General features: G+C 35.8%; 1 protein-coding gene across 1 annotated transcript in view; it reads left to right on the top strand.

Moving 5' to 3' along the window:
• Positions 1 to 12,348, top strand: part of PRKAR2B (protein kinase cAMP-dependent type II regulatory subunit beta) — a 75,367-nt gene extending 63,019 nt beyond the window's left edge. Inside the window, exons 5-11 of the mRNA XM_041474683.1 lie at positions 4,182 to 4,288; positions 5,522 to 5,675; positions 6,892 to 6,993; positions 7,564 to 7,638; positions 8,392 to 8,457; positions 8,590 to 8,728; positions 10,143 to 12,348. Coding sequence (XP_041330617.1) covers positions 4,182 to 4,288; positions 5,522 to 5,675; positions 6,892 to 6,993; positions 7,564 to 7,638; positions 8,392 to 8,457; positions 8,590 to 8,728; positions 10,143 to 10,276 — 777 coding nt within the window. The 3' untranslated portion in view covers positions 10,277 to 12,348. The remainder of the gene's footprint in view (positions 1 to 4,181; positions 4,289 to 5,521; positions 5,676 to 6,891; positions 6,994 to 7,563; positions 7,639 to 8,391; positions 8,458 to 8,589; positions 8,729 to 10,142) is intronic.
• The last annotated feature ends 4,158 nt before the right edge of the window (positions 12,349 to 16,506 follow it).

The following is a 16,506-nucleotide window of genomic DNA, read 5'->3' as shown; positions in this document are numbered from 1 at the left end:
AGAGCTTTGCCCTGCTAATGCTTGTACAGAATATATAAAATAGGTCTTGACCCTTTTCTAAAAAGTAATGAATTATACATATTGTTCACAAATATGCAAAAGCAATTTCTGGGCACATTGCCACTTATGTACCTGGAGAATTAGTATAAGAGAGCACAAATATTGATTAATCAATTAGAATAGATTAACTTGAAGGAAGATGAAAGAGAACATAATGTAACTGTTTTATGAATAGTGGAATCTTATATTTAAGGCCTAATCAGTCCTTGAAACCACTAACAGAAGAATCTCATGCTGCTCTCAGGTTCTTAAGAATTTTGGTGAAGAATTAAAACTACAGATTTTGGAGCAATTAATGGGAATATACATCCCACTCCTCACCCTCCATATGTACATATATATATAAACATTTATACATATATAACATATGTGTATAATAGATATAACTGAGCCCAGAACACCTGAACATGTTAATACTCTGCCCTCTTAGATGACACAAAGGTGGTGGGTGACATTGAGGTGCCCTTCCAGAGAAGGGCAGTGGAGCTGGGGAAGGGTCTGGAGCACAATTCCTTTGAGGAGCAGCTGAGGGAGCTGGGGGGGGTTCAACCTGGAGAAAAGGGGGCTCAGGGGAGACCTTGTCACTCTTGTACTGCCTGACAGGAGGCTGTGAGCAGGTGGGTGTTGTCTTTTCTCCCAGGTAACAGGACCAGAGGAAATGGTCTCAAATTGACCTAGGGGAGGTTCAGATTGAATATTAGGAAAAATTTCTTCACTGAAAGTGTTATCAAGCATTGGAAGAGACTGCTCAGGAAAATGTTTGGGTCACCATCCCTGGAGTGTTGAAAAGAGGTGTAGTTGTGGCACTAGGGGTAGTTACAAAGTATGAACTGTGTTACTGAGCCTGACTGATGGGCATGTGCATGATATTTGAGAGGCAGAGTACTGATTTAGCATGTAACTGTGTGGATGAAGGTTAAGGTATATTCTCAAGGAAAATACTATTGCTTAAAGATATTGATTGTACATTGAAATACAAATTAGAGTCTTTGATAGTGAAGAAATGAATGCCTCTTCATTAGTTTATAAGTGGATATAACACAAGGAACTAAATATTTTGAATTGGATCAATATTGCTGCTAACATTTTTATCAGAGTTCTCCTGGAGAACATCTGCATGGTTTTGTTTTGAAAAACAAATGTGGAGAGGTGTAGACATGAATTCTGTAATTTATCTTGCTCTACAAGGTTCAGAGTTGTTGATTTAAGAAGTCCTTTTCTTCCCATGGTTTCCTTGCCTGTGTTTTGCTAACATTTTCTACCTCTCTCCCCCTCCCCACACCCAGCCCCCTTCCTTTTCTTGTATTGTCTGCTTCATTGACTTCTTAATATCATTGAATATTGAATATTATTTTGTTGATATTTCAAATTGCACGAAGTGAGGACAAGGTGGCCAGCAGGATGCCATTTTAACTGAGGCTCATTTTATGAACTCAGGAACAACAGAAGAACTGTGAATTTGCTTTGTTCACATGATAATACTCTAATGTTTTTACAAGTCATATGAGACAGGGAACTACACGCCAGTCAGTCACAAAAAAACCCCTTCATCCTGATTTCATTTTGCATGTATTTTTGAAGGTAGAACAGATTTAAGGAAGAAGAGCATTTAGACTGCACCATTTTACAAAATACTAGAATTAATTCTGTTTATGAAACAGATCTGCTTTTTAATTTTAAAATTGCTTATCTTTATCTTTTCAAAATATCAACAGAGGGTGCCAATAAATTGAGCCTCAGTCTGGCAGAGATTCCAGAGGATTCACACAGAGCAAACTGGTCAAGCAAGTTTATGTAATTCTCATGGTGAAAGCAAAAAGCACGTTCCTGGTTTTTGCTTTTTGGTTATTGCAGTCCACTCTGTCTTAACTTAAAGTGGAAAATTTTAGAAAAGGGACCACTTGTCTTTAAGTTAGTTGCAGTTTATTTAGGAAATTAAAATAAATGTGCAATGCTTCAGCAATTAATAGACTGCTCTCAGATGTATTAAATATCTTAAAGTATTTTAAGCATTTGTAAAAGGGAATTGGATTTGTGAATTCTACTCTGCTGCATTAAAAAATGTATATTTACATACTGGAAAAATAGTGGTTTGGTGAGCTTGATTCATAGTTATACGTTGAAAATGTTTTAACCAGAAATCCAAGATGAAGCACACTGAATAAAGATTTTAATTATATGTATGACTCCTCCATTACAGGAAATAATCATCTTTTTGGTTTAATCTTTTTTCCCAAGATATCTTGAAAGTATTTTAAGTTCTGGGGTTTGATGCACATATAATACATTTTTCTTGCATGGCTTGCACCTAGATGGTAACATGGCCTCTAGCCTCCCATGAAGTGAGGAGCATTCTGCCTGTTCTCACTTGTTTCAAAAGGCAGACCAGGACTGTTGGCTGGCGAGCCACTTTGCCAACTCAGATGTAAAGCCAGAGGAAGGGAAGGTGCTGCTTCAATTGCCTTAGACAAGCTGATGTTAGGTCAGTTTTACAGATTCTGTAGGAATTTCTTTTTGTTTACATAGAGAGGACTGAAAAGAATGAAGTAATATCACCTATTCATTCAAGCATGGAAGTTTTTAAAAGGCAACTCCTGTACATAATTTTCAGTCTCTTCCAATGGCACCCACTCACACTTTTCTCTCTTGAAATGAGCTATAACACATTCACTGATATGATCCATCTTTTTTCAAACACATACCTGTCTATACTAACAAAGGTTCTAGGTAGAGACACAGTTAAATGATTCTTTGCTGGCCTAGGAGGGCTGCAGGATGTCTCCCTGTGCTTCACCATGATCAGCTGTACTAAGGATGGATACTGCCATTGTGTTGTTCTTTGTGCCCACACACAGCCAACTCTGTGAAGGAAAATTTGTATTTAGCTCCCATTTTTCAAGAAGGTTTGGATAACATGGTACCGCTGGTATTTTTAAAAGCTTTCAGTAAGTAAAAAATTCAGCAGCATAAGGATGGAATTCATTACAACTAATTTATCTGTCTAAAAAATGTGTGTAACTGGGAGTTACAGTAGATCTCTCTATCGTCACAGGAAAGAAAGGGAAATCTCTGGAGAATGATTCTGAGCTATCTTGAATGGTTATCTCTGTCCATGGGCTGCAGAAGGACTCTAAAGGACTGACTTAGACTGGTGTTCTTTGGAAAGGCAAATGCCATCCTTCTTTCAGTGGCTGGAAATGCTGTGAATGGAGCCATTGCAAAATGCATATCTAGAGGCTTTTTTTACCATGGTTTTCACTAGATCTGCTTGTTCCAGTATGATACATGCTTAATAAGTTTCAAGGAGTATAGAATTTTAGGCATATTGCAGGATAAACCAAAAATAAAATTTAAAATTTTAAGTTAACTTTTTATGATTCTTAATCCACAATGAGCTATGTTTGGGTTTCTTAGATGTGAATAGTCAAATTTACATCATATAAGACAAATTAAGTAATTAGTGGGTGGTTTTTTTTTTGTTATTATACAGTCGTAATTCAAATGATCATATTTTGTGAGTCTTTTAGCATTTCTCTGTCAACAAACTAGTTTTGTAGCCATGTGTAAATTCCTACTTTCCAAAAAATCCAGCATTTACTTACTCAGCCAAAGCACTGCAGACCTTTATGGTTACATCTGGCTGACATTCTGCAGGAATTGTGTAACTCAGACTTTCAAAATACTTCCCAATCATTTTGAAACTAAATTCTGTAAGGAAGTTCTAAGGACAAAATCAGGTAAATGCATGATTTAGAATAATGTGTACAAGGGTTTTTTTGCAAGGGTATAACATTGCTCAGTTGTGAAGGGTGAAATTCTGTTTTTGGATGGTCATGAGCATCCAAATTTATGTTTGGATATTTATGTTGCAAAGGAGATCTATTTTATCATTTGCAGTGACAAGTGGGGAGCTGTGCTCTGAACACTGGAAGAGGAAGAGCTAACACTGAATACTAAATAGAACTGTCTTTCTATTATTGATCCACACATTTCTGTAGCATGAATATTTTCCACCATTATCATCTTTTATCTGCATATTGGGAAGCTGGCCAGTTAGTTAATTCAAAGAGTAAAATTGTAGAACAGATGATAATTTCTTGTCTTTGTGTTATTTTAAACAGGAACAGATGTCTCAGGTGTTAGATGCAATGTTTGAAAAGATGGTTGAAGGAGGGGAACACGTAATTGATCAAGGGGATGATGGTGACAACTTCTACGTCATTGACAGGTGAATTGTGTGTCTTATTATAGCACAAAGTGCTGTGCAAAATCCATTGAGAAAAGTCTGCATTCTGTGAACTTGTATTTAATGCTTATATTCCAGCTTTTCACTTGGTATTCAGTGACAGGACTCATGGGAAAGGTTCAAAGCTGTGCCAGGAGAGGTTCAGATTTGACTTTAGGAACCATTTCTTTACCTGAGTGGTCAAGCACTGGAAAAGGCTTCCTAGAGGATGATGCCCCAAGCCTGTCAGTGTTTAAGGGTGTTGGGGACAATTCTATTAATAAAATTATTTCACTTTTGGGTAGCCCTGAAGTAGTCAGGTAGGTGAACAAAACAATTGTTTTAGGTCCCTTCTAACTGAAATATTAAATTAGATTATCCTAAAAGCATGTCCAGATTCTGTGCTGGAAAGACAATATTTTTCAGCCTTGTGAAGTTACAGTTTTGTCATCTCTTGTCCAAAAGGCTGCAGGGGACTTTACAATATGCTCTCAGCCTTGCAATTTTTAGGTGTAGGGCATCATCTCTGTGTCCCTTATCAATGAAATAACTGCACAGATTTTTGCTTTACATGCACATGATATATCAATGCACACCATAAAAATATTCAGCACAGAGGAAAATGATGGCACAGCATCAATGGGCTTGGCAAATTTGTACCAGATTTTACTGCATTCCCAAAGCAAAAAAAAAAAAAAAGTTATTAAATTAATGATGGAGAGAACAAATACACAATATATTAGAAAAATGCATATATTTATTTCATGGTTTTATGTTGCTTTTCAGATAGATTCCTTCTGTTTCCTGCATCTCGGTTGCTTCATTAGGAATTACTACTCTAAAATATTTAAAATATTAAGTAACTTATATAATTATTTCAGTGCTCCTACCATAGCAATTTTTGCAAAGACTTGACATTTGTATCTAGTGTGGTTAAAATGAAATTAAGAACCAGATTCTAAGTAAGATTTTAATTTTTAATAAGTTCTGGTAATAAATAGATCACTGTACATCCATTCTATTTTTAAACGGAGTTAATGTAAAAATGAATAACCCTCTCCTTCCCTTTAAAGAGGGACCACTTTTATTATTTATAGAAGTCATTGAGATGTCTTTACAAGGTGTTTAACACCATTTAAGCGAGCAAATATGTATTTCAAATGCTTTATAGTAAGAGGCTACTTAGCAAAGCCAAGGCTGGATTCTACTCACTGTACTTATATATTTTATTAACAGAGGAACATATGATATTTATGTAAAATGTGATGGTGTTGGGAGGTGTGTTGGAACCTATGATAACCGAGGATGTTTTGGTGAGTTGGCCTTAATGTACAATACACCCAGAGCAGCTACAATTATAGCTACCTCTCCTGGTTCCATCTGGGGTTTGGTAAGTAGAGTACTTATTTTAAGCTATTTTTTTAAAAAAATTGTATTTTATATAGATTTTACTGGCATGCCGTATCAGCATTGAAAAAAACAAAAAAAAATATATATATCATTTCAGAAAGTTTAATTCTAGAAATCCTGAGAAATCCCAACACAGTTCTACATATCTATCCACAGATGAAAATATGAGGTTTAATAAAACACTGTTGGGTTTTTTTTAATATAATTTTGTTTAATTTTATTTTAATTGCAATTTCCCAATTTGAAAACCACTGATAATTGCATAATAATTTTTCTCTCATGCCTTTACTGGAAATGCCTTTGTTTACAGAGTAAAATTCCAATATGAGGTTATTTACTAGTGTTATACTACCTGGATCTTTGACAAGAGTAATGAGTTTATCCCAAAAGTAAGCTGAGCTGGCCATCATCTTCAAGACTTACATATTGATCTAATGACTGATCCCAGGACTGAAATGAAACGTGGTTATTCACCAGCTTAATCCATCTGACTTCTGGGATTGTTTAGGGCACTGTAAGAATGGCTGTAAATTAAATTGGGTTGTGTTGGCCAGTAAATGCCCCGTGGCAGTGAAGGCTTGAGTGCATTTTCCCTCTGCTTGTCACCAGGGCACAGCCTCACAAAGTTCAGAGAAAAAAAGCACCATATGTGTAGTTTTTCTGTCTGTCTGGCTCACTTACATGGCCAAATCTTAAGGAATGTCCAGTTGGCTCTTCAGGGCAGCAGTGAGCCTTGTTCTGCTGAAACAGCAAAAGTGGACTGTGACCTAACACCCAGACTCATGTATTTTAGTTTTTACAAAACCCTAAAAGCCTCTTTGAGTACATATCAATTTGTGTGGGACCTCAGGGTGATGAATAAACTTTGTAAATTAAACATTTCAATATTGAGGATTTCTTAAATATCCTAAATTGCCCACTCAGTGTTCACTGCTGTAAACTGCACCCTCTGTAGGTGAGCTCCGTATGCACCCTGCAGGGATTTTCCTAGCGATTGTCAGGTTAACTTTAGGAGCTCCTGATTGACCTCTAGAGGAATCTTTCTCAACTGACAGTAGGGAGAGACCAGCCAGCTCAGCTGACAGCTACACTGAGTGACTAAAATTGGGTCATTTGGTCATATACAGCCAGTTCTAAAGGATTTTCTAGCACATATTTTCAGTTAATTAACTCTCTTTTTCTCTTTGTGTTTACAGGATAGGGTAACATTCCGAAGAATCATTGTAAAGAATAATGCCAAAAAGAGAAGAATGTATGAAAGTTTTATTGAGTCATTGCCATTCCTTAAATCTTTAGAAGTAAGATTTCTATTACATTATTTTAATGTAAAATAATGTACCTGATAAGATTCAGCTCTTTAAGACTTTAAATTTGGCATTCAAAGTATCTCCACAATAGAAGTTTGCACACTTTTGTTTCAGAGAAAGACTACATTTTATTTTTTAAAATTTAGAATAAATTATTGTTGTTCATATTGTGTTTTAAAACATAAATTAACTTTACTTTCAGTTTCCTAAAGCTTAGTTTTACCAGATAGTAGCCAACAAAATTAAACAATGACTTGGGGAATTTAAACATTTTTTCATTTATCAGCTATATTTTTACATACATTTTTACATGCATGCTTTTCTGAACATAATTTTTGAAGGCTTCTAGCAAAAATGGAAGCTGATCATAATAGCTGTTAAAACTGTAATATAGCCTCTGGAACACTATTCAGCAGGGTTTTTTTTTAATGGTAAACAAAACAGGAAAATAAAGATACACTATTCTGTGCAAAGATTCCCAGAAAGAAAGGGCTTTCAAAATATATACTATCATAATGTTAACCAAATATTTCTTACCTTTTCTTTTTTTTTTAAATGAAGATGTCTGAGCGTTTAAAAGTGGTTGATGTGATTGGTACCAAAGTGTACAAAGATGGAGAACAAATCATTGCTCAGGTACAGTTTCTGCCTAGTTTTAGTTTTTCTTTCATCATAGGTAACAGTAATCATGTTATTTTTAGACAATGCATACTTTTAAACCCTGTTTTTCTTTCTCACAGAAACAAAATCAATGAATCTTAAATGTAATAGATGGTTATTTTGTTTCAAAAGCTCACTTTTCACTTATGATACTTTCAAGAACAATCCTCTTTGTTGGTATAAATAAAAGAGTCAACATTTTTAGTACACTTAGAAATTCAAACTTGATAAGTTTCCAAGGAGGAGCACTGAAGACTCATCTTGGTCTTGTTGTTAAAATATGGTCAACTTTTCACGACGACAAAAGTAATCTCTTCAGAATAGGCAACTGTGACTGTCCTGCCCAGGATAATTAGTGGGTATCACATAGCCCCTGGAGGCTTCTAATACTGGAAACTTGCTAAGGGAAATAATTTGGGAGGGACACAGAAATGGATAAATGGTAGTGAGGATCCTTAAAGTCTTCCACAACATTGGTTTTCTCTGCTTTTTGTGTAAGGCACAGTCAGCTATGTCTTTTCATGAAAAGGCCTTGCTGTTAGTTCTGTAGAGATGTTTTGATTGTTATGTGTCTAGAATATGGTTTTCAAATTAAAAGTGGCTTCTTTAGCCACAGGTATCAAAAAGAGGAGCTTCGAGGCCCTGGTTGCAAATATTTTGATGTCACCATGAAACTAAAAGGGAAATTTAAATTTTTTTTTTACTCACTTTCTTTTTCTTCTTGTGCAGGGTGACTTGGCTGATTCTTTCTTTATTGTGGAATCTGGAGAAGTAAGGATTATAATGACAAGGAAGGTAAACATCCATAAAACAACAACCTTTTTTTTTTTTACCATTGTTACTAACTTTGCTTATGAAATCCTGAGTTTGGCAAATCTCTCCTCTAATACTCTTTCTTTCTCTCTCTTTCTTTACATGATATTTCAGGGTAAACAAGATCTAGAAGAGAATGGAGCAGTGGAAATAGCTCGATGCTCAAGAGGACAGTATTTTGGAGAACTCGCTCTTGTAACTAACAAACCCCGAGCTGCTTCTGCATTTGCTCTCGGCACTGTCAAATGTTTAGGTATTAGTCAATACCATTTTATATCTAACATAAAATGATATTTAATCTATTTGTTTGTATCTATTGTAGCTCTGTCTTTCACCAGAATACAAGATTTAAGGCTGTTTCAGTAATCACCTATTATTGTGCATTACTATTTGTGTTATTTATCTGCAAAAATCACTTAAAATTTATAAATACTATTACACACAATTTCTCCAATACTTCTCTGATTGTACGGAAGTAAAAATTCTTTTAGGACAGTACAGAGTATTGCTGCAAACTGCTTATAGCCATCAGATAAATGTCTAATACTCTGCAGAAAGGTGAGGTATTTCTTTTCTCAGTAGACTGACTCATCTAAGAAATAATTCTGTTAAAAATCCTGTGCCTTTTTATCCCCATGACTTAAGCTCTTAAAAAATTCTTTTGTCTTCATCAGCTGTTAATGTAGTCATCCCCATCACACTGTAGTCTCAGGCACAGGAAGAGTGAAGACTGTAGGAGTTGTGCTCGTACACAACCTTTCACATCCATTGCTTTTCATGGTCTGATGTTAAGCTCCTAACTATGGCAAAACTGTAAACTGCAAAGATAGATTTGGCATTCCTGCATAACGATTTGATGACCAAGTAACCAAAAAGTTTCTCTGTTTTTTAAAATTCCTAACTCAAAACACACAGAAATCATCAGGCAACAGAGATCAAAAATAGGACAGATGGGAAAGAATAACAGGCAGTGGTCAGGAAGAATGTTATTATCCATTATGGCTGAATAACAAAGCACTGTCACTTCCCAAACAGCAGAGATCTTGAACATTTCTCAGGAGACAAGAGATTATTGGCCAGCAGGTTGAAAGTGTATGAAGTTTCCTCCCTGGCCTATTGGCTGGAACTATGAAGAATCACATTATGTGATAAGATAAAGTAAATATTCTGGTTAGCTGTGCACTGACATTGTGTGTGAATTACAGTCAACTTTTTGCTGCAAAAATAAGTATTCATTACATTTTCACTTTGGGTGGAAGCATGTAAAAAGAGCAAGGAAATAGACTGTTAGAGCCCAGATACAGCCAACAACAACACTTAATGTTGTGGCTTTTTGAAATATCATGACTCTTAAAACTTTATTTTGTGAAGGAATCCAGGCCCCTTCATACTTCTTCACAAGCTATTGGGTAACATATATCTTAATATGAAAATATTTTCAAAATAAGGAACAGAAAATGTTCAAGTTTATTTTTGAAGTTTCAAGACAGCAGTGTGTTGGCTGATCTTGGTCTTGCTAAGGTAAGCATTTCCCTCCTGTGTGAACAATGAATATGCCTCAGTACTATCTGTTGTTACACTGGAATATCATAAATACCAGCATGAGTGCCTGTTACTGATGAGCACATAATATTCTTTCTCTTTCTCTCCCTTTTTATCCTTTTTAGTTATGGATGTGCAGGCATTTGAAAGGCTTTTGGGACCTTGTATGGAAATTCTGAAAAGAAACATTGCGAACTATGAAGAGCAGCTAGTTGCTCTGTTTGGAACAAACATGGACATTGCTGACACCAGTGCATGAACTAAACATTGGAGCAACAAGATCTGTTGTGAGAATATAGCACAGTAGTGGTTAGTCCACTGAAAAATTGTCTCTCTTCCTATAGATGCCAAGCATTTTCTGTGATTTTAAGAATGGGATTGGGGTTTTTTTGTTTTGTTTGCTTTTGGTTGGGTGGTTCTTTTGTTTTTGTTTGTTTTGTTGTTTTTTGGGGTTTTTTTTTAATTATGACAGTGGAAATACTAGTAAAGAAAATAGCAATTCAATAAATTGAGGGCTTGATTTTTAAAAGTGATCAGTATTGAGGGTTCTATCTGAAAGAAGGACGGCCTGTGGCAGCACAGCACCTTTGAAAATCAAGTCCTTTAACACAGCATTTCCTTGAAGAATAATTTTTTTAAAAAAACCCCACATGTGATGAACTTGTTAAACCAGTTTCTGTTCTTCAAAAAGGTTACATCTTTTCTGGAAAGACTGTTAGTTTGAATGTGATATGTTGAAAGTATTAGTGCACACAAAGTGTTTATATGTATTACTACAGAAGATATACAGTAGATATTACTTTTTGACTATTACAGTTGTCATAATTTTATGTTGCATTTATCACAGATGTAGTGAACCACAAGATTAATCATAAGATAAAGCATGACAATGCGTTTTGTGTAACGCTCATGACCCAAATCTGGTTTTTAACATTTCGTAATTGTTTTAAAGTCCTCTTTGTTTAATATGTCATGTTTCAGCACGACATTGTAATATCTTATGCAATTTAGAGGACTTGCATATTTTTGCAATAAACTGCATTTTTTATTAGTTATATGAATTCTGTACATGAGTGAGGACAGCTGACAAATTAACCTTAATGCTTTTAAAGCAAAGGCATGGGTCATTGTCATGTTCTACCTAATCATACATAACCTATATTGTTTTCCTTCTCCCTTATTTTATATTTATGCATTGTCTTCTCTATTTATGCTTATTCTCTAGTTAATTTTTTTTAGATCTCACCTTTTTTATTGTTAAATCTGTTTCAAGTGAAATGATCTCTGTATATCTCTCTTCCTGCAGTCTAATCTCAGCTATCAAAGGTCAGAGTCAATTACTGAAGTGATTGATATCAAAAGCCATGCTAAACTAAGCTTGTCCTTGAAAATCTTAACAGGAAGTGCAAAAATATTTTTAATTTGAAAGATCAGTACTTCCAAAGCTTTGCACACATCTGTCATTGTTAAAGCTAACATGTCTTGCTTTCAAAAACCTGTAGGTCATCATGAAATAATGTGTTCAGCCATAATAGCATGGGATACCTTCTGAGACTGAGGAGAGAGAGTATCATCTTCATTATGAGCACAGGGCTCATTGCTTACAAGGGTCTGTGACTGGAAATTTCAGACACAGTCCAGTTTCAGTCCTGCTTACTGACCTGTCTGTTGATGTTCATGGACAGCCAGTGTGTGATGGGCAGCTCTGCCAAAATGACACTGCAAGAGGAGTAGGAAGGCTGCTTGTGCCCTGATTCAAACACCTGAATTACACCATCTTTCCTTCTTAGATAATGACTTTTCTAATGCCATATATTTGTGTATGTTGATGTAATCATTATGCTACAGTTAGTGATATGTTCTGACAATTAATATAATCATACATGTATATGAAATTATGATTATATAATATGATAACAATATATAATTTATATCATATAGTATGGTATAAATTATAAATCAGATTTCTAAAAAAATACAATCTGAACAAAATTTACAAATGTAATTTTTTTTAAACTTAGAAACCTGGTATGAATAATTGCACATATGATAACTTGCCTTTGTACTTTTGATTTATGGGAAAAAGAGAAGCCTGTTATACTAGAAGGAAATATCAGGTAACCAAGATCTACACTCTTGTCATTCTGTATGCTTAATCTCTAAAAGCTACCTATATTTTGCACTGGCTTGATGTGATTAAGAAAAATGCTAGAAATTACTTGTATGGCAGTAAACTACAATCAAGGCCATAAATGCCAGTCATGATATTTTCAATATTGTTGGTTATATTTAAAGTTTCCTTACAATAAACAACACTTTTATATATAAAAATCTATGTTTGTTGATATTCTTGTTGTCTTTTAATTCTATTACCATAAAGTTACAAGTGACCTATTTATGCTCATTTATTTAAAAAAAAAAGTCATAATTCTTAACACTTTCATGCTGATTTTCAGAAATGACATTATGTGGATGCTCTGTGTACTCAGACAACGTCTTGATGCAATAATTGTCATAATTACTTTATTTGATGATTTGCTTGTAGTTTATAGCTGGGAAAAAGCTGTGGAGTAACAAATTTAGGATAATCAGAGACTGGGTTTTCTGATTCCCAAAATACAGCTTCATGTTGCAGCAGTTTTATTGTGTTGCTCTTGGGCACTGGATGGTTTCTGGAATTTTCTTTGTTGGTAAATTCAGGGGGGCTTAACCAACATGTTATCACTTTTTAAGTTTCATCCAAATCATTATATCCTTCATCTGTCAGCATTTGGGATTTCTCCTGGATCTCTTCAAATGTACACTTCAAACATGCCAGGCTTCATGTCATAAATGTGGTGAGTGTTAATCCTAAGAATGAAATCATATCAAGTTACTGATTTTTTTTACAGACCTTTCAATAAAAAGTAGACAATTCTAATAATTTTAAACAACATTGTGTCAGGTTAACCTTATTAGACTGTGTCCGTGCTTAAGCTACCTGATGCTTCTGTTATTTAAGATTTTTATTGAGTTTGTTGAAAATATTCCCCACTTAGTGAAGAAAGAAAGTCCTGAGAGAAATCCTGTATAAGAGGCATTCATGGGTTCATATGTTTTACTAACCAGAAGAGAATCCACATGACAACAAATGGTTTTTATAAATGCCTTAACCATGGGGAAAACAATCTGATTGCAGCCCTGAAGTTGATCACAAGACACAAACCCTGAGACGAGCAAGATTTCCTTGATCCTACTGCTGATGCCATCACTTTTTAAATGTCAAATTACATTGTGCTCCATGAGATTTAATTCAAATTCATCTGAAATAAACATTTCTGAAATCATTCCCTTCTGGATTTCCTGTTTAAGGTCCAGAAGTGACCAACTATGGAAGTCTTGAGGGAAACCTCTGAAGAGTTCTGTGAAACTATTTACAGCCTAAACCACTATCACTCCATTTTCTTCCCTCATGTTGTCTTTTCTATTCAGTTAAGAATATTTTGCTCCTTGCTGGAATGGTGGGTTTAGGGTTTTGGTTTTTTGGTGGGTTTTTTTGTGTGGTTTTTTTTGTGTGTGTGTGTGTTTTTTATTGTTTTGTTTTGTTTTTGGGTTTTTTTTGTTTGTTTTTGTTGTTGTTGTTTTGGTGGTTTGGTTTTGTTTTGCTTGAAATGTTTGGTACTTTAAGCTTTCTGTAAGGTGAGCCTATGACCGTTGTGTCATGATTGTACCATTTTTTAGTCCATGGCATGCTTGCCATGACAAATATTATTGTTTATTCTGTATCAAGAGTTACTAATGTGCAAAATCAGTATCTTCTGGTCATTGTCCACAGACCTGGCAACTCTTAGACTTCTTTTTTTCAGATGCTTACTGCATCGGATAGCATTTGCTTGCTGGAAGTAATTTTGCCTCAGCATAGACATTTTTACATGTTCTTGCTAAAGTTCTTGCTAAACATAAAAACTTGCTAAATTTTTATGTTAGCTCAAAGCTCTTTTTATCACACATAGCTCTTTTCCAATCATACATGTGATGATTATAGGTCTTTTATAGGTTTTTTTTCTTTTTCGTTTCTAAGATAATTTCCTGTGTCTGCAGTTGTCAACTATGACTCCAGGGAGGAACTGCCTGTTTGTATACTGAGTTTGTACAGATCTGTGCTGTTGACTGTCTTACAAAATTGAGGATTATTTTCAAATTGTTCTGAGAGTTATATTTCCTTCAGATATATACCAAGGCTGTTTCCAAGTTCTTAATCTACTTTTTGGCTCAGAAAGATGCTTAGCAGGCTGTACACTCTCACTTCATGGACTGACAGGAAGCTGAATAATCTTGGTAGGGTATGAAAAGCCCATAGAAAATTAGATTTTAGCATTGTCTCTTCCTTCACAGCATTTCTTTCCCTCGAAATGATCTTTCTCCTGGCAGCCAGGTGAAGAGCCAGGGGCAGTTAGGGGAATATAAGGGGAGTGGAGTGACTGGCTAGGTCTGTGCTGGGACACAGTGCTCTGGGTGGCTGGGCAGCCACTCTCTCTTCCTCATCCTCTTTGTCCCACCCCTGCCGCTTCTCTGATGGCAAATCAAAATGAGCTGGGGTGCAGTTCTGGCATTGCCATGGCTGTGTGAATACCATGGATATTGTGTTCCTTCCAGAGAACTGGTAGAGGCCTGTGTCTGTATGGCAGAACAGGGAAAAGACAAAGACCAAACTATTACATAAATGAAGCTGCCCAATCAAAGCCATATAAAAACTCTGCCATTAGGTTCTTCTAGGTCATTGTGATGGTATCTGCTGATTCAACCTTTTCTTACTGAAGTAAATTAAATTAGGACAGTCTAAAAATAGCCTAATTCATGATATGAATACTTTGTCATTTCTTTGAAGGTATTGAATTATTTCAGCTGAGCAGCTATGAAGTTTTGGGAGAGAATAATGCTCTGTGCAGGTCTCTGTGGATGACTTATTTCCTGGCAGCTGAGTGAGCCTTTGGGACCTGCTCCCTCACATCTCTGAAGATGCTGGAAACTCAATTCTGATAAATGTCTTATCTAGAAAAATCCATCCAACTTACCGAGAAGCTCCGTATTCCTTTTCTCTTTGTTGCTTTGTCCTTGTGGGGTCAGGTGGTGTGCCTATCTTGAGCAACCTTAGCTAGACTGTACCACTGGTTTTTGGCTGCATCTGTATGGCTGTATCTATCATAGGAAATTTTATGTGCCGGAGACTATTTGCTAGTACTGACACACTGAATGACCAACATTCATACTATTTTCCAGGATTTCTCTGGGCTCATTTATAAGCTGTCAAGGAAGCTTTTTTTCAGCTTTCCCTATGGGGTGGCCATATACAGATGGCCAACTGAGTATAGTCCTTGGCCTATGGTGGTTCCCAAATCATATTTGAAAATTATTACCTATTGGCCTGAGCAAAAATTGCACAAGGGCTGTTCTAAAATTAATCATATACAGTACAGATGATTGTATTCCAGTGCCCAGAAACACTCACTGGCATTTTAATTTACCAACCAGCACAGAGGAAACCTGTGGTTTTTCTGTAATCTCTTCTTGATTTGTTTTCTGCAAGCTTTGAGCTGGGATGGAGGAGTTTTTTATTTATCACTCTTCTGGTTTGTTTTGTGATATGTGAAGCCTTTATTTTTTTCCTAATACTATTTTCAGTTTTAGTCTTTATTTTTATAGGTAAAAATTTTAGTTTAAACTGGATTCTGTGCCATAATGACAGGATATAAATTTCTCATTGATTCCTGACCGGTTTTTGAAGGGGAAAAAAATAATCCCTGTCCTGTTATTTATTCTATTTCTCCTCAATTTGAGTCACTGCAGGAGGCAAGTGATATTTCTCTTCTAGCACTCAAGAGATAACTTCTTTCCTGGGAACAACAAGTTTTTTTTTTCCTTTGCTTTTCACTCCCAAGAGCATCTTCTGTGAGGATATTGAGGACATGAAGTGTGGAATGTCTGTAGGGATGAGGACAGAGTCAGCCACCATTGCAGCTAGCCACGAATGGCCATTGGAAGAGGGAATGAGTACAAATAGCTTTAGGAGATACAGAAGTCATTGTGTGAGGAGAAAACTTGGTTGAGAGACAGAATGGCTGCAGAAGAGAGGCTGCCGTGTTGGCACAGAGTGGAAGCTCTGGTGAGTGGAGTTCTCATGTCTGGGGGACTGTTTAGCTAATTACTGAGGGTGGATGCTTACATGCTGATGTGAAAGCTCCTGTAGCAGGATTAAAATAATGATATGTTGTATTTCAGAGAGTCAGCAGTAACACCCGTGTTATAAGGGCAGGATTGACTTGGGACAGGAGGGATTAAAAGTGGAGATAAGCACAAACCCAATATCTAACGTATATTTTACTAATACAACTTTGACTGAAATATTACTTATTTTAAAAATCTGCTTGGTGGCTTCTTAACTTCGTGCCTGGAAATTTTAAGAGGTAAATAGCTAGGATGCAAATTAATCAGTGTTTTCTAATTGTAGTC

This window comes from Pyrgilauda ruficollis, unplaced genomic scaffold, assembly GCF_017590135.1.
Source record: "Pyrgilauda ruficollis isolate IOZ18807 unplaced genomic scaffold, ASM1759013v1 scaffold33, whole genome shotgun sequence".
NCBI lineage: Eukaryota > Metazoa > Chordata > Aves > Passeriformes > Passeridae > Pyrgilauda > Pyrgilauda ruficollis.
Note: the sequence above shows the minus strand (reverse complement) of the source record. Positions and strands in the feature narration are given on the sequence as shown.